Source organism: Spermophilus citellus (assembly GCF_964194105.1).
Source record: "Spermophilus citellus genome assembly, chromosome: 2".
Classification (NCBI taxonomy): domain Eukaryota; kingdom Metazoa; phylum Chordata; class Mammalia; order Rodentia; family Sciuridae; genus Spermophilus; species Spermophilus citellus.
Window position 1 is genome coordinate 53,184,700 of NC_138183.1, and position 25,463 is coordinate 53,210,162.

At 35.3% G+C, this 25,463-nt stretch overlaps 1 protein-coding gene across 3 annotated transcripts in view; it reads right to left on the reverse strand.

Moving 5' to 3' along the window:
* The window catches only part of LOC308639887 (ADAMTS-like protein 1), a 384,577-nt gene that overhangs the window by 276,147 nt on the left and 82,967 nt on the right, over positions 1-25,463 (reverse strand). For all 3 annotated transcript variants that reach the window (XM_081278265.1, XM_081278264.1, XM_081278263.1), the window contains exon 4: positions 12,924-13,160. In XM_081278265.1, coding sequence (XP_081134391.1) covers positions 12,924-13,160 — 237 coding nt within the window. The remainder of the gene's footprint in view (positions 1-12,923; positions 13,161-25,463) is intronic.

A 25,463-nucleotide genomic window follows, 5' to 3' on the forward strand; every position in this document is an offset into this window, starting at 1 on the left:
TGTTAGATCTTGGTAAGAACATTAATTAAAATGAATATATTATTCTTGAACCATTTTTCCCTACCTAAGATATAGACTCATACTTCTGTTAGCAAAGAGATATGCTTACTGATACTATGCTTTATATTATCTTTTCCTGGAGAAAAGAGTGTCATATAAACAGAAGTAATAGGATTTTATTGTAGCTTTGCCTCTTTCTAGTTTTAAGACCTTCTATGAGCCTCGGTCTCCTCATTTATAAAATGGAAGTAAAGATATACAGAATTGGCCCCAGAACTCCAAGGTTTTATGTGTGAATATCCTCTATGAAATATACAGCATTAAAAATTATAAAGTTTGAAATATTTTTAGAAACTAGATTGCTCTGCTGTGTTTACTTTATTGAATCTTTTTTGAAAACAAAATGAATGATTTTGTTTTTCTCAGCTTATGCTACATTTGAAAGAAAAATTAAATAGATATCTTTTTAAAAATTAAAAAAAGTTTCTCTTTGGAAGCCATAGAAATTCTCCCACTTCACAAACTGAATATGAAGTGTGAAGAAATGTGTGATACAGCAGAGGAATTCTTTTCATGAATAGTGCTGATATCTGAATATACAAAAGACATCTGAGGAGAGAGGAAGGAATTTTATGTGATGAATGAGTCTCTATGGAATGCCACTTTGTATATCCATTAGTTATTCAAATAGAGAAGATCCTCTAGGATCTTCAAAACATTCTACACCATTTGAACTTTAGTTTTTCATAAAAGAAACAAACATTTAAGTTGACCTGTTACCTAACTGTACATGGTCATAGGAAAGACTAACCCAACACACTTTTAATCAAACATAATTAGACCAGTGATTATATAAACTTAGTGGAAACAAATTTTTCAATTAAGAAGACAGAGTTAAGAAGGAAGAATAAAGAATATAAATTTACTGAATATCATACAGCAGATGTTACACTATATATACATTATGTTCTCATTCATTGCCATAAATCAATATCTGGTCTCTTTCCTGTGCTCTACATCCCAATGAACAGTAGCAACATACTTTGCACAAAGTAGAAACCTTGGCATCATCTTCAACTCTCAATTCTTTCTCTTTTCTGTATTTCCCAATCACCAAGTCTCTGGATTTTTCCTCCTGATCTGTTCTCAAAATCATTCCCTTTCCCTTTATCATACTACCAATTTTCCTTCCATCCAATCCACTGCCCTCATTGCAGATAGGGTACCCTTCCTAAAATATACATCTTATCTTATCTTTTGTCTGTTTAATTATTTCAATGGTACCATTTGGCTCCCAATGCAACAAAACTCTAGTCTTCCTAATATAAGTTATATTCATAATATAATATAAATTACATATGCTTCTATGATATCAGCCCTGACAACCTCATTAACCCTCCATCTTTACCTTCTTCCTTTACCTTCTGCAATTCTAGGCACTAGTTTTGGTCTTTTCAGTCATCTCTTTCTCTGAGCATTCTCTGAACCCATGTCTCAGTAAAAGATCTCTCCCTATTTACCTCAATCTATACTTCTCTCACTGTGGCTCCTACATAGTATTCAAATACAGATATATTTGTATATATGTACATGGTGTGTGTGTGTGTGTGTGTGTGTGTGTGTGTGTGTGTGTGTTACTGGGATTGAACCCAGGGACACTTAACCCACTGAACCACAACCTTATCCCTTTTATTTTATTATTTTTTAAAATTTTGAAACAGGGTCTTACTGAGTTGCTTAGGGCCTCAATAAGTTGCTGTGGCTGGCTTTGAACCTACAATCCTTCTGCCTCAGGCATGCACCTGTGCCTAGTTATATGTAAATATTATTATTATATACAAATAAATAGGGATGTATGCCATTATAGGTTGGTTTGTGTCCCTGTAAAGATATGTTGAAATATCAGCCACTGGTATCTATGAATCTGACCTTATTTGCAAATAGGACCCTTATAGATGTAATCAAATTGAGATAAGGTTATATTTGATTTGGATAGGTCCTAGTCCAACATCATTTATGTTTATATAAAAAGAGGAAAAAGACATTAGGAGGAGAAGTCCATGTAGAGACACAAAGATATCCAGATATGGAGAGAAGAGGCCAGGTGAAAATCGGGGCAGAGATTGGAGTTATACTGTCATAAGTCAAACAAAAACAGATAAGGGGATGGGGAAGATCACCCTTCTTCCACCTTTCTGTTCTATATAGTCCCAGCTGATCGGACAACTGAGGGCAGATATCTTCCACTCAGAGGTACAGGAAGGTAGAAGAGGCAAGGTAGGATCCTCATTTACAGGCTTTAGAGGGAGCATGGCTCTGTCAAGATCTTTTTTTTTTTTATTGGTTGTTCAAAACATTACAAAGCTCATGACATATCATCTTCCATACATTTGATTCAAGTGGGTTATGAACTCCCATTTTTTTACCCCAAATACAAGTTGCAGAAAGATCTTGATTTTTAATTTCTAGCCACCATATCTGTGAGAGAATAAATTTATGCTGTTTCAAGTCACCCAGTATGTGGCATTTTTACAGCAGCTCGAAGAAACTAATATAGGTTTGTTATCAAAAACGAGGTGCTAGGCTGGGGATTGTGGCTCAGTGGTAGAGCACTTGCCTTGCAAGCTTGGGACACTGGGTTTGATCCTCAGCACCACATAAATAAACAAAACAAAGGTATTGTGTCCTACACCTAAAAAAACAAAAACAAGGTGCTAGGGCTGGGGTTGTAGCTAAGTGGTAGAGCACTTGCCTAGCTCATGTGAGACACTGGGTTCTATGCTCAGAACCACATAAAAAAATAAATAAATTAAATAAAGGTATTATGTCCATCAACAACTAAATCTCAATCTCTCTCTCTCTCTCTCTCTCTCTATACATATATATATATATATAGAGAGAGAGAGAGAGAGAGAGAAGGTGCTACTAAAACAAATATCTAAAGATATGAAAGTAGCTTTAGAGCTGGCTAATGGGTAGAAAATGGAAGAATTTGAAGTGCTTCATAGAAAAAAAATTTAATTGAAGAGACTATTGGTATAAATCCAGATGTTGTTTGACTCTGTGCTGCTATATAACAAAATACCTAAGACTGAGTGATTTATAAATAACAGAAATTTATTTCCTCACAGTCCAAGATCAAAGCACTAGAATCTGGTGAGGACCTTTTTACTACGCTATTTTATGGCAGAATGTGGGAGAATGGGGCTGAGGGAGAGAGGGGAAGAGAGAGAGACTGAGACAGACATAGGGGTTGGGGAAGACACCCTTTTTCCACCTTTTCTGTTCCATATAGCCCCAGCTGATCAGACAAAGTGAGAGCAGACGTCCTCCACTCTGTCCACCAACTCACATAAGAATCTCTGAAAATTCCCTCACATACTCATCCAAAAGCAAGGCTTCACCAAACATTTGGGCATCCCTTAATTTAGTCAAGTTGACACATAAAATTAACCATCACAGATATTAAAGACAATTTTGGTGAGAGCTTAGAAGGAAATCATGAACCATGTTATTGGACATCAGAGGAGAGGTGGTCCCTTTTTGTAAAATGACAAAAAGGGAGAATTTGGCTACATATATATTCCACCATTGAGTGGAAAATAGAATTATAGCAATAAACTTGGATGTTTACCTGAATAGATATCCAAGCAAAATGTAGAAGGCACAGCCTGATTCCTCCTTGTTATAGTAAAATGTGTAGGAAATGTATGGCAAGGAAGGAGATAAATTGAGGAATGAACTGTAAGCAAAATTTTAAAAAATCCCAACACTAAATCGTTTCAAAAATATTCAACTTAATCCAGATAGTGTGCTCTGGCTTTTTTTTTTTTTTTTTTTTGCTAAGAAAATGACTTATGTGACTCATGGATCCCAATCAACCATCTATCTCAGCAGGAGGCATGAATAGAGATAATTATTCAGGAAAGATCTGTAGAGGACTCTTTTGTCTAATAACTTGGACCCTGGTGAATAGCATGATAGACTGATATGATATCTGAGGCTTTTATACAAGAGAAAAGCTTCCAGCTTGGATTAAATGGATAGAGACAGGACAAAAATGTAAGGAGAATGACTCTGAGGGCAGACGCATGGATGTAGAGGCCTGGGCTTCCTTTCAGGCTGAGAGGGTAGAGCTGCCTTCCTGGCAGGCACAGGGGACAGAGTATCCAGCCATGAGAATTATTCTCAGGCCTTGATATCCAACGGAATGTGCCTGACTAGGTTTGTGGTATACTTGGGACCTAGGATCTCCTTTTCCTTCCTATTTCTCCCTTCTGGAATGTTTCCTATGCCTGTCTCATCAATGTATTCTGGAAGCTGAGAGCTTGTTTTCTAGTTTCACAGGTCCACCGATGGGGAGGAATGGGGAGGACCACACCCAAGTCTTACCAGTAACTAGTTCAGATGATGAAACTTTGAACTTTTGGAGTTGATGATATTTAGATGGTATTTTGGGACTAGAGTTGATGCTGGAATGAATTAAGAACTTGCAGGGGGATGTGTTAGGATCAGGTGAATATTTTGCCTTTGAGAAGGACATGAATTTGGGGGACAAAAGGGCAGGTTATGAGTCAAATTTTGTCCTTCCTCCCCCCAAAAGATAGGATAAAGTCTAAAACTCTGATACTTCTGAGTATGATATTATTTGGAAATAGAGTCTTACAGATGTAATGATGCTTTACAGATGTAATAAAGCTTCATATGTCTCCTAAGTTGGGTCCTAATCCAATTCCATCTGTTGAACTTGAAGGAGTAGGGGAAGACACATGGCCAAGAAGCCCACACTGTCAGGGACTGAAGTCAAGGAAGCCAAGGAACTCCATGGATCAGGGGCTAGTAACAGACCTTAGGAAGAGACAACCAGAGATTCCCCCCAGAACTCAGAGGATGTATGGCTGGTGATACTTGGATTTTGGACTTTGTCAGAACTGTGAGAGAACAAATTTCTGTTGTCTTAAGTCACCCAGGAAAGAAAGCTACCATGTAAAGAAATTTGGGCTTTATTTGACCTTGAAGGTAAAACAATGCCCTCCTTGAAATGATTTGAGCAGATGAAAAAAAAACCCAAAAAGAAGTCAAGAAGTCAAATCTACACTTTAGAAAGAGAACCCCATTTACAGTGAGGAAAATATAGTACAGCAACTATAGTATACTTTCCTGTATATATGTCATATCTCCGCTTGGAGCATAAATTCTGTGGCAGCAGGGACTATGTTTTATTTTTTCTGTCCCTTTGTGTATTTCCAATATATAGGATACCATTAATTCCTAAGTAAAAATTGGTTAAATGGGTAAATAAAAACCCAAGTGATTGAACTTTTCATGATAAGCTTCCAAACATACCATCCCTGAAGGAAAAGAGCTTATTCAACTTTGAATCCTCAATACAAAATATATAGCAGATTGCTAAAAGACCAAAAAAAAAAATCAAAATTCAGAAAGTAAGTGAATTCACTGAGTAGTTACTTTTATCTTTAGTGTATCATGTAGAGGGGAGAAAAAGAGACTATGCATGAAATATTTTAAACAGCACAATGCTTCCACGTGGAATGAGATTATGAAACACAGAAGAAAAAACAGCCAACTCCTTGTTTCTGACATCATCACCTCTGGAATAACTGGTGGACATTTGATACTAGTGACTCAGGTCACAGACAGAAATGGAGAAATAATCATGCCATTCCATTCATTTCAAACTACTCACCACAGGAATTATTAAAAATGGAAAAGAACTTCTTTGTTGAGAGTATGGTTCATTTTAATGTTGCCAGAGTAAAGTATAGACATCAAAACTCCTTGACCTCAGTTATTGCTTATTTCTTTACTGCATTATCCATTTAAGAACAATATTATATAAGGCATTACTTAAAAGGAGTTCTCTTTTTCTCTTTTGAAATGCTTTATTTTCTGAAATAGCAATAAGCAATATTATAAATATGCTGATTCATTATGAAAAGGCTCATTTATAATCACACTTTTGCTTTTGATACACATATATTAGGTATCAACTGATGGATTCCATTAATTATGAAAATAAAACATACTTTTTCTTTATTTGTTTTGAAAATAACCCCAACATTATTTTTAAAGGCAGCACATGTTCTATCTGTAAATTTATGCCACTCTTTTAAAAAAAAAAATATTTATAACAGAAACCAGCTTTGTGCTTTACAACAAATATAAATGGGGTGATTTGTATAATGAAAATAAATGAATAACAGCAGTACTAATAGAGCTGATCCTATTTGTGATGGCTCATTAACTTCATACAGGATGCAATTTACTGCCTTGGATCAGGAGTTGATAATGTTACAATCTGGAGCTATTAGCTAAAAATGGTTGCAATAGGAAGTTAATAGGTTTGTTCATTCATTGGGAAGTCAGTATCCCTTTTTATATGCATCCCCAAACTAAGCTACACACTCAGAAAGGGCACAAGGAGGAAAAAGACAAGGATAAGACATAACTTGAGTACTATTAAAATGAATAGTTAGCTGGGCACAGTGGTGCATGCCTGTAATTCCAGTAGCTTGGGAGGCTGAGGCTTGAGGATCTTGAATTCAAAGTAAGCTTCAGCAAAAGCAAAGCACTAACAACTCAATGAGACCCTGTCTTTAAGTAAAATACAAATCAGAGCTGGAGATGTGGTTCAATAGTAGAGTGCTCCTGCCCCTGAGTTCAATCCCTGGTACCAAAAAAAAAAAAAAGAAAGAAAGAAAGAAAAAAGAATACATGAATAGCTAATATTTAAGAAGCTCATTTTAAGTATTTTCAATGTATTTGAGTACTTAATTATCACAGAAATCTATCAGGTACTTATGATTTCTCTCCTTATTGTGTAAGTGAGAGAATGAGGTTTAAAAATTTGCTCCAATACACCAATGAGTGATGGAGCTTTTTTTTCCAATTCAGGGGGCATAATTTCAGTACCTGTATCCTTAATTATTTATACTATGACAACTACTTCTTATTTCTTTTTTTAAAAAATTTATTTTTTTATTTGTTTTAATTAGTTACACATGACAGTACAATGATCTTGACATATCATACATTTGAATCATATGGATATAATTTCTCATTTTTCAGAGCGTACAGGTTGCAGAATACCCACAGCAATAATAATGTCTATTTTATTCTGCTGTCCTTCCTTTCCCCCTTCCTCTCCCCTCCCCTCCCATCCCCTCCCATCACTTCTCTCTACCAATCTAATGTGACACACTTCTTTTTTTCCCCCTCACATCGTCATGCATGTATTCTGACTTATCTCCAACTTCATCAAGTTTAGAATGATAAGCAAGTAAAAATCCCAGTGTTTCTCAGAGTAAAATGTAAGGTGAGAAGAGACACCAACACAATGAGCCCATGGATGATTGCTAGATTGTAAGAGGAAGAGAGGGAAAGGGGAGACTGTGGTTTGAAAAGGTATAATCACTAAACCTAGTGTTTTCAAGTTATTAATGACATAATTAAACATGGACAAAATCTTAACCTATGGGATATGCTGAAGAAAAAAAGTTGGGAGCATATTTTTAAAATATTGATAAATATTGCCACTCCCTGACTTCTAGTCTGCCATTGGCTGGCCGGGCACTCCTGGGAAAATCACACAACTGAGTGCAGCAATATTTCTCAGGCTAGGCTAGAAGATCCCAAAGGCAGTGCTTTCCAAAACCTGTCTGTAAACTACTGTTGGGGACAACATGTGTGTCCTGGAGAAACAGGAAAGTACAGGGTAGTAACTTTCTCATAAGGCAAACTATATTCAATTCAAAGGAGTGTCCTTTAGTCTGAAATTAGGGTCTTATTACTTTCTTGTTATTAACCATTTAACATTTCAATTGTAAAATAATGACAGTGAAATAGATAGCAAATGATCTCTTTCCATTTGTGTGTGTGTTGTTGGGGGGAGGTTCTGGGGGCCAAGCCTAGGACTTTGTGCATACTAGGCAAGTGTCCTACTACTGAACTATACTTCTGCCCCATATTTTTTTTTATTGTCCTTACCTAACCTGTTAAAAAGTTGGCTATTTTATCTTAATTATAAACTTTTTTTGAAATGTTGTTTGAAATGTATGATAGACTACACAAGGAATCACTATTCTATTTTCAAACTCAAAATTTTCAGAATCGTCTACATTTCCACAGCTCTTTATAATTTGTTAAACATTTTCGCATTAATTATATTATATCACTTGGAGCTCTATGATCTGTAAAACAATCTCGTGTTTCACAGATTTTAAAAATACAGAGTTTAAGGTGATTGGCAACTTCACCAAGATTATATGGTTTGTTTAAGAGCCAGATTCCACCTCACGTTTTTTGACTTTGAATCCTATCTACTTTCCATCTAAAAGTAGTTCATGAATTGGATCTTACAATAGAATCATAGTATTTGTTTGTTTGTTTTTTGGTGGTGCTGGGGATTGAATCCAGCACCATGAATTCATGTCATGAATTCACGACAAGTACTCTACCAACTGAGATATATCCCCAGCCCCTACTATAAGTGTTTTAATGTACACAGAACTAATAAGTTTGAATTTCTGGAGGATGGGGCCTAACCTGGGTGATTCTGGTCTATAGGCAAACTTGGGTACCACTATCAAATGGTACTTGCCTCTGTCTACCTGGACTCACAAGAAAGAAGGGGGGTTTAGAGATAGAATTGGATATCCCTGGGCAAGTCACATGATCACCTGAGCCTCAATTTCTGCATCTGTGTAATAAGAACTATGATATCTAACATGCAGATTGTAAATATTTTGAAAAAAAATATGTAGTATCTAAATCTGTTAGTCACTCAAAAAAGGAAGCCATCATCATTACTATTGCTACTATGGAAATACTACCTAGAATGCTGCTCTATTACTACTAAGAAATAGGTACATATTATAAATAGCAATGATTGTAGAATTTTTCTTAAACAAATTTATAGCAAATACAGGTTAACAATTTACTTGTGATGGTCTCAATTTTTTCCTTTGTGAAATATCTACATCTGTTAATTTCTGGGGTATCTTTGGCTCTAAGAAGCCTGGGACTACATGGTTCTATTGAAAAATTGAAGAAGGAAGTTTTGAGGAAGTAGCTTTAGAAAGGGGAGGGGAGAGGAGGAGAGGGGAAGGGGGATAGTAGAGAATAGGATAGACAGCAGAATACATCAGACACTAGAATGGCAATATGTAAATCAATGGAAGTGTAACTGATGTGATACAGCAATCTGTATACAGGGTAAAAATGGGAGTTCATAACCCACTTGAATCAAACTGTGAAATATGATATATCAAGAACTATGTAATGTTTTGAACGACCAACAATAAAAAAATAATAATAAAAAAAAAATTAAAAAAAGAAGATTATTAAATAAATATAATTGAAATAAATTCGTACTTACAAATGACAACTCTATAGCTATGCTGTCATTGTCTGTCAAGGCAAGACTATGTCTAAATCCAAATATTTGCTTCTTTACAGTTTACAATTTGTATGTATCTGGGATTAAAAGTATTTGAAATAGCTTACAACAAATTACAATAAGACAACAATAAACCTAGAGGAAAAAGCTAAGAATCATTAATAAATGGGGCAGAAAAAGAAGATAAAGGATAATGGGGTTGGGGAAATGCTCTTTTTATTTTTTCCAGGAAACTGGAAGAATTGGTTTATAAAAACTGCACCATTGAGTAGACATTATGATTCCTGAACTTTGGGCAAAGGAGAAGGGGGAAGGGAGATGGTGAAATGAGATTGGCATCATTCACATATGGTGTGACACTACATCATGTATAACCAGAGACATGAAAATTTGTGCTGCATTTGTGTACAATGAATCAGAATGCATTCTGCTGTCATATATACCTAATTAGAATAAATAAAAATAAATTTTTTAAAAAGATTCCTGATTATGTTTCTAAAAAGATGAAAATAAGGTTTTCTCCTTAATGTTTCTTACCTAAGACTGAAAGCACTAATCACTAATAAAGAGAAGCAACCTAAATAAAAGATTAGTCTATGAGTAGACTGGAATTTATCCATTTAAACACTTTTTGCAGTAGCTATGAGTGCTCTAATTTTTTTTAATTAACTTCACTCATTATTCTGAAATATCACTACATTTACATATTCCATCTTTACCCTTCTATCATCTTGTTCTCCTCTATGCTTTAACTCATTTTAGAAAATTCTGGTAGTATTTAATAAGAAAATATAGGCTGTGGTGCTCAGGGTAGAAAGGATCCCAAATAATTCCCCTATAAATTCATATTAAGTTATAATTTTTGATGCCTTGAGTGCCCTCTGACCTAGTTATAATCAAATTGAAAGCTTCAAGTTTAGACTCAGTTTCCTTTCTATTCTTGTTGTCACTGCCCTGGGTCAGGCTGTAGCCTCACCTAGACTGCTACAAGCATCTCTGTTTTAATGGGTCTCCTTACCCCTTCCTAATTCTGGGTTCATATAATTTTGGCTATAGCCTTCTTTGTAAAGAGCCCTGGTTGTATCTTTATACCATTAACACTCTTCCTTGGCCTTCCACTGTTTACCATAGTCCTTCTACCACTTAATCCTCCATGATTATCTCCCAAACTACCACACTTAGTGTGGTCTCTAGCCAAATTGAATTATTTCTTAGTGTTCAAATGCAGCTTGAGTTTTTCCATCACCTTACCATTCTATTGCATCTTACAAGACAAATAAATGAAGAAAATAAATATCCAGGGATAATTTCTATGTATAAGTCACAATTCTTTTTGATTATAGTACAATATACATTTGCGCCCAAATCTAACCAGTTACTACATTAAGAATCTAAGTTAAAGAGGCATCTTTATATGTAATCTAAAGTCTAGCACTATCGCCTCATATTTACTTTTATATAAATTTTTTTCTTTAGCTGCTGAGAAAGGATTGTCTTTCAGTTGCCAAGGCACACAAGGCCAGCTGGCAGGAGTAGTCCAGGAAAAAAAAAAAAAAAAAAACATGCCACATTGAGTTCCCATGCAACAGAAACAAATGAAACCTAATTTGCTGATCTGTCTTGTTTATTTTGGTTCATTCGACAATGTAATATAACAGAAACAACACTGAACTGGGTATTAGAAGACCCAAAATTTAGTCCTATTTCTGCCATTGACCAACCACATAACTTTCAGAATATCATGCAAATTTCTCGTCCTTGCTTTTTTTTCACTTACAAAATGAAAATCTTCCTTGCTTTACTCAAAGAGTCCATACACATAGTAATATTATTCTTTTATTTGCCATTCTCTAAAATGTAGCCTTTTTCTATATCTATGTGCTTTACAATTCTATCCTGTGGTGAAGCCTTTGCAGATGCCATAAGTCCATGTTAATCTCACTGAGGGTCCTAGAGGAGGATTCCTATAAATAATCACAGATAATTCTACAAATATTTGTAAAATATCACAAATGGTATTATTCAAATATATTTTAAGGGGTTGACTAGATGATCTCTGAAGCCCTTGCTAGTTTAAAAGTAGTAAATTTCTATATTCAAATTTACACTTGAAATTCAACTATTTTGTATATAAAGAAAACTTCAGATATGTGTACATCATCTCTATTCTCATATCTTGGAAATTTTTGGACAGGCCAATTTCTCTGTCTCCCAATTTTAACCCTTACAAAGTCTTAGTATACCTGTTCCCTTCTTATATATGTAACAACTTGCCTGACATTTCATATTTCTTGTAGTAATGTGTACTAGTTTTTTGTTTTACATCAGAATATGGATTTAAGTTTTAAGTAAACATAAGAATTTACAGGCTGGGGTTGTGGCTCAGCAGTAGAGCGCTCACCTAGCACATGCGGGGCGTTGGGTTCAATCCTCAGCACCACATTAAAATAAAATAGATTTGTGTCCCAACTTCAACAAAAAACAAAATATATTTTCTAAAAAGAATGTAAAACAAATTACTAAAACATATTTTTATTTTTATGTTTTTCTTATATTGCTAGTTGTAATATTACAGATTCTGAAAAGAAATTTTTAATTAATATCATCTTGGGAAAGGCAAATATTCTTTAAAATGTCTACTTTGTTAAAATATAAAAGTATATGAGCACACAGAAAAATTGCTTGCTCCAAAAACTAGATGTGTCATCATAATCTAAAAGGTGGACCTTAAAATAGAGATGGTGAGTACATGCAAACTTACTAACCCTTTGCCACCTCACTCTCTAGTTAGAGTAGAGACTGATAAATTGATACCAGGAAACAGAACTCTTTGATATCCTGGGACTTTTTTTATTATTTTTTTTCAGTTGTAGATGGTAATTTATTTATTTATATGTGGTGCTGAGTATCAAACCCAGTGCCACACACATTCAAGGCAAATGTTCTACCACTGAGCTATAACCCCAGTCCTTCTTGATATCCTGTTTTAAAGAGTAACCTGGCTGAAATTCAACCTAGCCGACACTGCCATTCCTTTCCCTACAGTTTGGATTTTTAATATAATCGGAGTTACAGTGAAGAATCTACAGGTCCTCCTACACTTTGAGTTTTTAGAGGCACTCTCACCTGAGCTATTCTGCAGATCTAGGTAAATCAAAGACGATACTTCTGAATACACACACACACACACACACACACACACACACACACACAACTTTGGGGATAACCAAGCTGAGGTAATTTCAAAGTCTAGTACATAAATGATACAAGATAATCTGCCATATTCAAGTGACACTCAGGAAAGAAAGAAAAACCCCCTCTAGTCTACTTTTCCTTAATACAAAATACAACACTTGAACTTTTAGATAAATTAAACCTCTATATTCTGAAGAGAGATTTATAAACTCTAGAGAGTAATATTAAATGATTCAGATAGTGGTACCATACAAAAACAAAGTCACCAGAACCCTTCATACAAATTAAATGGAAAGAATTCAGCACTTACCTGGCATAAACCACTGATGCACATATCCAGTGATTCGGTATAGCAACGAGTTCCATCTAACACCTTTGGTGCTAGTTCAACAACCAGGGTTGTTCCCTTGGCTTGACACTTTAGTGAACAGGGGTTGTCGGGGTCATTAGACACAGGAAGCCATTCATAAAATTGGCCATGGTGCTTGACATCATTATGAGCAGAGCATTGCTGAGCTCGGAAATCACCTGCTTCAGGTGGGCAGTCCTGGAGAATAAGAGGAGGGGAGCAAAAAGTTAAGGGGATGGCCCCAAATAGAAAACCAGAACAGCTACGTGGTTTGTGGAAGTTGTGGAAAACAAAGTAAAAGCCTTGTCATTACACATGGATCCTCCCATATCAGGTCATGTGATTATTTGACCCTCAAAGTAAAGAAAGCTGAGAAAACAATCTCCTGGAAATAAATTTTCTAATTAAAGTTAAATGAGAGAGTAACCAGTTTGAGATAGTTATTTTGGTTGATATTTGTTGGGAAAGTAACCATCTTGAAATGCATTTTCTGACAAATGTCCACTGGTCCATGAATACTTCCACATGGATAGCATTTCCATTTCCTTGTATCTTAAGTGGAACCTGGAATTAGCTGAAAGCATCCTTTGTCTTTGGTCCAGACACTGGAAGCTAGAATGATTCGTTATTGTAATGACTAGCAGAAAAAATTTACGATAATTTCATTCAAAAAAATTGGGGGTATTGTTTGGCATTTTTTTCAGAATTAAAGCCTACATAGTACCTAGAATGAATCTTGGGGAACCCAAGAGAGATGGTCATTTATACATGGGTGTATGGCAGCAATACCGTGGGTCTCCCTGACTTGTTTTGCCCATGCTCAGAGCAGAGTTAATAATACTAATCAGCTCTCAAGGTCACTGTGAGAGGCTCATGAGTTTATTCTGGCCAATTACTGGCTTGTGGAAGCTACCTAGAAAATGGTAGCAAGTCCTGTGATTATTTAATGAAGTCACAGGAAAGAGTTGGAGAATTAAGAGATTCTCTCAATTTAAATTTTAAAAGGTATTGGCAGAGATCAATGGAAAATAAGACTGTCCTGCCGCAGTCTTGGCTGGGCACAGAATCACGAGCCACCACACAGCTTTGTAGATTCAAACAGCAATTCTTTATTCCTGAACTCACACCGGCCTCCACACACGTTCTGGGGCAATCCCAGTTCTGCTGCCACGCAATTCACCTACTACACGAGGCTTTCTTCCCAAAGTGCTCTCTGAATCTCACGAGAACTCAACGGGAGCTCAGGCAGCAGGAACGCCCTAATTCCAGCAGCAATAATCCTCAACATCGAACTTCCCTAAAATCCAAGGTCTTAAACTGGGAACGCCCTTAACCCAAGGAGCGGGATACTTCCTCAAACTGCAGGACACACCCTAATCCTGGATCCACCCTGGTCGTTGAGCAGGGTCATCTTTCTCAAACACACAGGCAAGGTCACAGCAAATTTAACATGGGGTACTCTGGCAAGGAAATTTCGATGCGTCATTCCTACTTGGTAATGGCCCTCAGCACTGTCCTGTATTTCAGAGAGGGTAACTGAAAATGTGAAACCATGAGTAACAATGGCTATTATTTAATAAATGATAAAACACAGTGAAAGCAGATAAGATTTTGCCTTAAAAAGGCAAATACTGTGTCTTCTTTGGAAAGGTTTTTTGACAAGTCTATTTCATTCTATATGTCTCCAGAATGATTCTTACTGTAAAGATTTTAGACTATCCAGGCACAGAGAGGCTTCTTAGATAACTTATTGTTCTAAAGGATTTGCATGTGGCCTTTCATAGTTCTCAGTTACTACATTATCATTTTGAGAGTTCTTAAGAGAACTCTCTTTTTCTGTAAATCTCTTTACATTCCTATAAGCATCCAGAGAACAACATTGTTCTTTATTTTATAAAATGGAATTTTTTACTCTTCCCAAACTTATTAAGTAATACACAAGGCTCTGATATTCTGGGGAGCATAAATTCTTTCTAGGCAAGAATAAATAGGAGATAAACAATTAGATACTTATTTAGGATGAACATGAAATTGCTCAAAATACAACATAAAACCTCAAAGACATTTTACTGTTAGTGTTGTATGTGTTCTCAGGGTGAATAAAACATAGTTGTAATGGAAAAGAACAATTTAAACAACAAAGGTGTAGATACATAGGTACTCAATAGGCTTAAGTGATTTTAAATATTAGCTGAAAAAATTTCATTCAAATTCATTGCTTATTAATTTCTTAAATGATAGTTAAATTTTTCTAAAGACCCAGAAACAAATAAATAGTACATGTACACATATTATACAAGATATTTACTTGTTTATTGTGAAAAATCAAACAAAAAAACAAAATCCTCAAAACTAAGCTATGAATCACAAAACAGGGAAATTGTACCAAACCATGACAGACAGCACAAACTAAATTTAGTTTTTGATACCAGCTCATTTCAGACCATATGTCCCGACATAAGAACACAAACTTGAATTAACATGAACTCTTTGTGGATTCACATTCCAAAAAAAAAAAAAAAAACCCAAACAAACAAACAAAAAATTACAACTTGCTTATTTAAATTCTACCAATATCTGCTTAGACTTCACTTATTATCTTCTCCCTAAAACAACCCTATTACTAACCACAGCTCCAAACTATGAACATATACTTCCCTAAATCCCCCCATTTAAGACAATAACAGAGTCCAAAATGTTGTCTACCTTTTGCTGAGCAGGATTAATAAACCTAGCTTTACCCAGTTCACAAGTTTCCCTGGTTGGTCAGTGTATGGGAACTTCCACAGTTAAACTGATAATTTACTTAATAATGTTTAAATCAAGTGTTTTCTTGTGCATAATACCTGTCATCCTAGGAGTCACTCAATTACTGTGTAGAAGAAATACTGAAGTGCACTCATAAACATTGAAGAAATTGTTTGAAATAGTCCCAAATCCCTTTCATAATTACCTTTGCTTCTTTTTTTTTTTTCTATAAATACAAGTGAACCAGCTAGAAAGGAATTCCAGGGTCAGGCTGAATCACTTTTGCCTTAAAGTAAGAAGGGTAAAATATAATTAGGTGATGTCTTAGTATGAGCTACAGGTAATTTTCTGCATTTTTACAATTCCAAGAAAGGAGTATGGACTGCATTTTTTTAATTGATGTTACTACCTCATCTTATTACAGACAAAATCCTTTGAGTTCCTCCTATTCAACAAAAGGTGTCGATTCATCCCACTTTCCTAAAACAAGACTCAAAGGCAGTCAAAGGCAAAACTATTAAAAAAAAAAGTGAAAATATTAAGATCTTTATTCTCTTTTCTGTGACCAACTCAGTAAATATATTTAGACATATAGAGAATCAGCTTGCAGAGAGATGTTCCTGTTTGCAATTCACTTGCTCATAATGTTAAGAAGAATACCTATTATAGGTTTTATGATTTTTCATAAATAGAAAATCTCTCTGAGAATAATAATGCTCAAGAACACTATTACTCACTTTTATCACTACTGTGTCTCCTTCTGCTCATATATTTATAGGGGTGGGGATATATAGTTTGCTAAATTTTAAATGCACTTGAAACCTGGAGTTCAGAGTTAAAACCTGAACCTGAACCTTTATAATGAGTTTATTTATACTCTGCAAAATGCAACTTCCTGTTTTAAGGAAAGGACTTAAGAGGACTTATAAAACAGGTTCAGAAAGCTTCTTGGACATCAAATAGCTCTTACAAAATAACATTTTGATGATTTAAGTGTAAATGAATCAGAAACATATGAATTAAATTTCCCTTGAAATACACGTGCTTAAAAATTAAGGGAAGAAGGATTTGGCAAAACATTCTTTGTTTGAGTCCAAAACTTCTCAAGTATAGTTCAAGACATTTATTGAATCCCTAATAATCTAAGATCTTCCGGGTGTAGGAAAGGAAATACAAGAAAAGTCATTGTAGCCTCTAGTCCCACAAATATCCTAATAAATATAACAACAATAACAACAGGATATCTCTTATTTGTATAGAAACTTACCTTGTACAAAGTTTTTAGATTTTAATTATAATTTGGTCTATTAAACCAGCATACTCCCTGAGCCTTTTAAAAGTCAGGTCTACAAACAAATGTCCTAATTACTTTGAACTTTGCTTTATATCACAAGTCACAGTTCTGCCCAGGAAGAATGGCTGTCCTTCATGTATAATAAATACAGAAGATATCGAATATATACAATGTGGGATTTCTGTTCTTATCTAATGTTAATAGTGGGAATACTAAGCTTTCAGTGGAGATAGTTAAAACAAATAAATTATGATTTATATATTTTTATGTGGAACTTGGTGCACAGGCAGTAATGATGAAGACAAAGCTACTGAAAATATGTGCTACCCCTCACCTTGAACCAGGCAAAAACAGGGTGCAGGAAAGGGGAACTGGACTGAAGATCCTAGGTTCCAGCCTCTCACACATCTCCAGAAAGATTCGAAGGAGAAATGGAGCAAGAGAAAGCAATCAAAGGCATTTCCTTACACTGTCACACGCCTGTGGCTTGAAAGCTCTCATCAGGTCACTAGGCTAGAACTTCCTTACTAGGTGGAGATATATTTTCTTTGTAATAGATGATCCCATGAATTGCTATTCAGCCATTTAATATAACAGCTTTTCTCTCCAATTTTTAAGCACTTAATCCTAACTGTGTCTGAGCTTTCTTCTTTAAAAACACAAAAATAAAGCCTGACCTTTTATTTGCTCCCATTATAATTCATACAGTCAGTGGAGTTCTGCCATATATGAATCTAATTCAAAACATTTTCTGGTTAATCAGCTAGCCAGTGGGAAAGATAAGATGGATCCCAGATGTCCCCTGATGATGATAGGTAGATCAGATTACACTGTGGGACAAAGGAGGGTCAGGCTGCTCAGAACTTACTCACTGGGCAAGATGTAAAAGATTATGTCTCAGCAGCTAAGGTGGCAGCCTATGAAAGGCTTTTAAATGGCTTTGAAAAAAATATACAGAATATGTATTCAGGGTCAGGAGAAACATTATTTGAAAAAATTTTTCATTGTTTTTTAAAGAACATATCTTTCTTTCAGAGGGACATCCTTCTGCTTTATCTCTGTCCTTAAATATTCTGCAATTGAAGTATTCTATTAATTTTTTCTGCTTCATTTAACTTCTTTTATGAGTGTCATTGTATAAGTATCATATTCTGATTCTATACTTTTATTTATAGAGTTAATATTAATACCTGATAGGATCAAGAAAACACTGAAAATTATATTCAGATGACCAAACATATGCAATGTAGTCACTAGAAAAAAAAAACTATCTTATCACTGCATTTCCCCCTGATAGAATCATTCTACTAAACCCAATACCACTGTATATACTGTACTAATCACTCACCATCCATAAAAGTTACTGTGAAAGAAAACAAATTAGAATTGTTTAATAAAGTCTATACACTATCCTGCAATAATGCTAGATCACTACTTTGTGATAAAACATACAGATATTTATCAGCTGTTTCATGACACTAGAAAAATCTCATTGGTTCTTAAGTTTTAACCTTCAAATATTAGGAATCCTTAAATTAATGAAACAGGAAAAGTTTACCATAAAAAGTTCTTCTACAATAAGTGGATATAGGCTCTGGAACAATTCCCTCTAAAGTTCTTGGTCTCTTAGAATACTTAAATAGATGTTGGGCTGCCTCTTCACTGTGTTTTATTACTTGACTGTTTCTTACCTTGAAAGTTAAGATAAACCCACTGAATAGTAAGTTAGCATTGACACAATCCAATCTACTAAGATATTAGAAACATAACGAAGATTTTTACTTCTACTTCCAGCCCAAACCTCCTTTCCTGTATTCTAGACTCCTACATACAACCGTTTATTTGCCATCTGTCTGTTTAAGGCATCACATACTCACCCAGACCTCTGTTTCTCCCCTGAGCCTCACCAAATCTGATCCCCCTGAAGCCTGCCCCATCCCAGTCTCTGTCAATTCCATTGTTTTCAGGCCCCCAAAACTTAGAGCAGTGGTTCCAAAGTTTAAGTGTGTATCAAAATCTCCTGGAGGGCTTCTTAAACCCAAGCTGGTAGAGCCCTCCAGAGATTCTCATTCAGTGGACTAGGAGTGCTGTTCCCTGGTAAGTCACCAGGCAATGCCAATGATGCTGATTGGTATCCACACATTGGGTACACTGCCTTCCAGAAGTGTTGATTCTATTTCCAAAAGTACAGAACCTGACTTATAACTGATCTCCCTTCTACCCTCACTCTTCTGGAGAATTCTGTCAACACAGTAACCAGAATAATCCTATTAAAGCAGATCTTGTCACCTTTCTGATATAACTCATGTGGGCGACTCCACAATTAGATTTACCTCCTGTCACAGGTAAAGATCTGGCTTCCACTTTGCCTCTGGCCTACCACTTTCTGCTGTCCTTACTCACTTGGTGGCCATTACACTGGATTTCCTGCTCCTCCTGGGCACATGCATTATCTCTCTCCTCTAGAATTCATTTTGCCCAGATTCTGAGCAGCTAATTAACTCACCTCATCAAATCTTGGCTCAAATACCACCTTCTCAATGAGTCCTATTCTGATCTATGTGATATTGCAACCCACTCCCACTACTCATTCCTCTTTATTCTGCTCAGCCCTGTCCTCCATAAAACGAAAACACCTTCAAGTAGACCATTAAATTTGCTTATTTATTATGCTTGGTTTTTTTTTTTGTTGTTGTTGTTTATTTAGAGACAGGGTCTCACTGAGTTGCTTAGGGCCTTGTTAAATTGCTGAGGCTGGCTTTGAACTGGTAATTCTTGTTTTTTGTTTTTGTTTTTTAATTGTCAGTCTCCTTCCACTAAAATATAATCTGAGGAGGGCAAGGGAATTCAACTTTGGCTATTATATGTCAAGTACTCAAATATTTGTTGAAATAATATGACTAATGCTTTGAATAAATGAAATAGAGGTCCTACTTTTTTGTTGTGTAAACTATAATTCTGTTTTCTTAAATCTCGCAGGAGTTTAAATCTTGATAGTTTTCTAATTTATGGAATGTATAATTCTTTCTTTATTTAAAAAAAATAAAGCTACAAGAATACTTACATATTTAAGACACTAGGAAAATTTGGTAGGGAGTTTTGCCTAGTTTCTGAATAGGCAGTTTGATATTTCCTCCCCCATGTAAACAAATTTAACTGGGCAATATTAAGAAACATAAAGTATGCTGAAATCATTTATTACTCAAAAAATGGCCAGACATTTTTAAGTTTTATTAAACACTTAATGTTATATACATACACTATAAAGTGCTAATGTTAAGGTAACAAGCTTTATCCCCCCAATTTTGGCCACCTGCTTATATTAACATCAACATCATCATCAAAAGCATTTATTTGTGCAAGACTGCTCACTGCTATGTAAAACAAAATTAAACAGACATAGTCCCTGCCCTGACTAGACAGTCTGTATGGATACAATTCTATTATATTTCAAGAGCATAATATTTAAATCTCTAATACATCCCTATGAGTGCAAAGAACAGAAAATGTGATGGAGTTTGGAGGGTGGTGCCATGGTAGATAAAGACTCCTTTTTCCTTTTTGAAAAGACCCACAGACCTTTTACAAAGCCAATATTAAATGGCTCAGTGCACCATGCTTTCATAAATATTATAGTTTAAATTTTCCTGGTTTTGTTCCTTTTTTTCCCTTGGTGCGAAAAGTTTACAGATTTTGTTTTCATCATCCAATCCCCCACTTCCCAACTCTCAGTACTTCAGGGGAGTAGCATATTCAAGGGAAATGTGTGTCTGTGAAAATGAATCATTAACCATCTTCATGCCTCAGTATGAATCAAGTTCATGCTCAATAAAATATCCTTATAATTTTGTGATCCTGTAAAATAATATAGAACTCTAATTTATTCAAGCTTTGGATATGCCCTACTCTGCACCTACTTTACTGAGTGCTGGTTACAGGTATATTCAACAGCTTTAAACTGTTGTAATGTGATCTTTCAGGTCCAGACATTAGAGGTACAAAATGTATGATATAATAAATCAGAAACCCCACCCTACTTGCTCCATTATAGCTTATTATCTGAAAACAAATGCTTTGCCTGGCTAGTTTTTAATGTCTCCAGGCATCGGGGAGCTGATCTAAGTAAAAATATTGAAAACATTTAGTTTTAAAAGTTCACTTTTTTTCCTTTGGGTAGTTTTTATTTCAGAGCTTTTATTTTTTCTCCTTTGAACAATGCAGACTTTTGGAATTTAATTCCCTAGAGGTATTTGTAAGACTGGTTATAGTTTGTCATGTTAGACTCTTAAATTCTCTCAATTTCGAAAATATTCATTCCTTGAGGCTTTTTATTATTTTTAGTTCCTTTCTTTGAATTTGCTCCAATTTAGCAATATCTTTCCTTAAATCAGCATTTCTGACTTTTTCCTATTTTTTATTACAGTCTAAAATAAGTGTTCTCCCCTCAGCATTAACATATTTGAAGGGATAATTTGGAGTCCTTTTGTTATGTGGCATACTATTTCATTTTATAAGTACACACAATTATACAGTGTTGGGTTCTCAGACTGCATGGAACAAAATATTTGCAGTGGAGAGTCCCAGGAAGGGAAGGTTCAGTGAGACAAGTCAGCAAATGAATACTGTCACTGGTGCTCAGGTGTGTTACAAAACAAGTTCTTTATGTTTCTATATACAAGTGGGAAAGGACAGGCTTCAGAGATTATGAAAGAGTTCAAATATGGAAACTGAAGAACATGTAGTTCTTCTGTCAGTCACTTCAAACATAAAATAGAAAAAAGCATGGTCTAGCCCAATCCAGATAAATGCTGAAAAGCCATTAGCTAGTGTATATTTTAATTTTTTTAAAATGTAGCATTGTTGACTTTATAAGGATCAAATAAAAAGATTTCTTTGAAGTAAAAAACAAAGATAAATGCTGTGTTGGACAATTTGGAGATGACTCCAGAATTCTCTCATCACTTTCTCTCCTGCTCAATTTTTAAAGAGCCACCTGATGTGACCTGCAGGCTTCCTTTTGGCGCTCCCTGAACCTTGACAATGCAGTCTATTTTCCTGGAATTGTATATACAATGCTTCTTTTTTGGAGGCATGTAAGAGCACCTGAATAACTTGTAAAACCTCTGTGCACACCATTGGTAACATTTTTGTAGCACAATTTAATATTAATCTGGGTCAATTCCTTCCTTCCTTCCTTCCTTCTTTCCTCCCTCCCTCTCCTCCTCCTCCTCCTCCTCCTCCTCCTCCTCCTCCTCCTCCTTCTTTTTTTTTTTTTGTAACAGGGCTCTTAATTACTGAGCAACATCCCCAGCCCTTTTTATTTTTGTTTTTTGTTTTGAGACAGGGTCTTGCTAAGTTATTGAGGCTGGTTTTGTAATTGCAATTCTCCTGTCTCAGTCCCCTGAGCTGCTGGGATTACAGGTGTGTGCCACCATGCCTAGCTAACCTGGGTCAATTTCCGCAAAACCATTTAAATCACTATCACTTCTAGATCAGTTCACTGAAGAATGATACTAGGATTGGAGGCTCTTCTTCACTAGGAGAAGGCCTTAATCTATGGAGAAAGACATCTATTCTTCAATCAATGGAATAAAACAGGGTGACCCTCTCACCCAAATTCCTCTCTAGGTAGTACACTAACCTTGAACATCAACACAAGTCCTGCTGGCAAGAGTCAGATGCTCTTTTGTGTGGTAACTTTCTAAAGAGAGGGAGCAATGTGTTCTCAGACTGTTATAGGACACCAGTGAAGACTAACTGGGTCTTTCCTTACTGTCTTTGGAAAAAAGAAAATAAGTGGGATTACAAATGACAAAGAGTTTAATTATCTGCTCTCTCTTCCTTCCCTGGTCTCCTTCCAACTTCTAGGTCAGAATTCCTACTGTACACACCCAATCTTATGGTTAATACTGCATAAAAATAATCCTGTAAAAGAAGAATCCTCAAGGTTCTGAAAGCTTCATCATAGGTATGATAATAATAACTTTCTAAACTAAATGTTAGAAGCCATGCCTTGCTGCCTCTAGAACTACTTAATTTTGTTGTTTAAATATAAGCTTAATTAAAGTGACTTATACGTATGTCTTAACATATGAGTCTAATCAAACAATATCATGTGCCAAATTTACTGGGTTATAAGTTTAATGGATGACAACATTCAACTTTGTTCATATGTGCTCATACTTCTTAGTTTGTTGATCTTGGAGCATGGACCTATTTTAAGAAACTAAAAAGAATTCGAGAAATATATTTTATGACCTCTAAAACCCAGTGATTTTAGGTTGTCCTTTGAAGCTTGAAGTATGGCCTCTTAGCACCACCAGCCTCATCCTGAAGAACATTATGCTCCAAAGTTAATTTTCCTTTCCTTTTCCTATAGAAGTTCCATTTCCTTGAGTAGTCTGCACTTAGGTAAAGCAAACTGATTAAACATATCTAGAGTAAGGTTTGTGTGATTAATAATGCTTTCCACTTAATCATTCAATAACTTAATATTTTGCATATGTCCAAAAACCTCAGAGACTCTTACCAAATTCTATCATAAAGAATCAGTGATCATCCTTGCCTTCATATGATGCCTAAAATTTAAAGGAGCAAATAAGATGCTGAGACCAATAAAAGCCAAGCTTGATTTTAATGACAGAATTATAGACAAGGTGGCAGACAACTCAAATTTGGAGGATTATCTTTAGACAGAGGCATTTCCCCTTCCTATTTTGTCTCCCTTTAAGGTAGAATCTATACAAGGTAGCAAAGGAAAAGGAATGTAAAAACTATTCTCATCCTGCAAGTCATTGGTATTGCTGCTTTCAGATGCTGAGACTTTAGTGCCTCTGTTCATTTTTCTCCTTTCTATATTGTGTCCAATACAACAAATATTTCAGGGAGTTTCCGTGGGTAGCTGACCTAGTTTTGCCCATTTTTCTAACCTCACTTCTTCAAGTTTCTCACCACCTGGCCCACACTTTATATAGAAATATTTGCCTTTCCCTCAATGCTCTCCTTTTCTGACTGAATTATCTAATATGGCTTTTCTTATTCACCTGACTCCTTCAATGCTCTAGTATCACTACTTGGTTTTCTCTGACAATTCCCTATTTGCAGACTATGTGAAGAAACTCCCTTTGGGATAAACTAACACCCTGTGCATACCTTCTTGGACTTATTACGTTTTGAAACCATGAAAACATGAAAGACTGTGTCATATCCTAAGCCTGACATGAAATGGATACTAAATAACATCTATCAAAGAATGGATTAAGGGACTTGCATTTGTGACAATACATAAGACAAGATACTCTGAGGAAACCTCCAACTACAGAAAACTCAAAAGTACTAGATTTCAGTAAAAAAATCAAAATTTTAAAAATTGTTAGGTGCACAAATCTAGAGATGAAGTGTATAGAAGCAGATTCTACAGTAGAATCTGTTAGCTCCTGGAGGTTCAGAATTTTCCATTTTAATAGCAAGAACAGGGAAGAGGGGGTGAAGTCTATCCTCTTGTGGAACAGGACTGAGATATTCTTATAATGTGAAGACTCCAAGGCAAAGCCATTAGAAAAAGAATAAATAAAGTAGGAAAAGTAAAAACACTCATCTCCTCAAAAAGTCCCAACTATGGAGACAGGAAAAAGATTGGTGGTTGACAGGGGTTAAGGGAAAGATGTAGATGAACAGCCAGAGCACAGAGGATTTTTAGGGAAGTGAAACTCTTTTGTATGATGCTATAATGGTGACTTCATATGATTATCAATTTTTCTAAACCCACAGAATATAAAACATAAGAGTGAACCCTAATATAAAATCTGCATTTGCGGTAATAATGATGTGTCAATGTAGGTTCATCGATGATAACAATTTTACCACTCAGGAAAGGGATAATGCTAGTGAGGAAAGCTGTGCATGCGGTAGACAAGGGGTATGTGGGAACTTTTTGCCTTTTTTTTTTTGTTGTTTAATTTTGTTGCTCTAAGATATAATTTCTTAATAAAATAAAATAAAATGGGAACTAGGGTTATAGTTCAGTGGTAGCTCATCTACCTGCCTAGTATGCAGGAAGTCCCCTGTATCATGGGTAAAAGGAAAACAAATAAAAAAGGATAACACAAGCAAGCGAGCAAACATAAACCAAACTGGATCCACACAGAGAAAAATGCAGCACATAGAAACAAAAATACAAAAAATATGAACAAAAAAAGACATGGATTATATAAAGGAAATAATTTTGTAGAATTTTCTAGAAATAGTTAAAAACACAAATCTTCAGAGTCAGAATACTAATGAGAATCAAATAAGAAAAGACACTAAATACAGATATTAGTGTATACAAAATACAAAACATAAAAAGCCAAGAGTAATTACTTCCAGTGAACCTTCATTAAAAGAATTTCTTAAAAATATACTCTAGGCAGAGAGAAAATGACCCTTAAAGATCTATTATCTAAAAACAAAAATGGGGT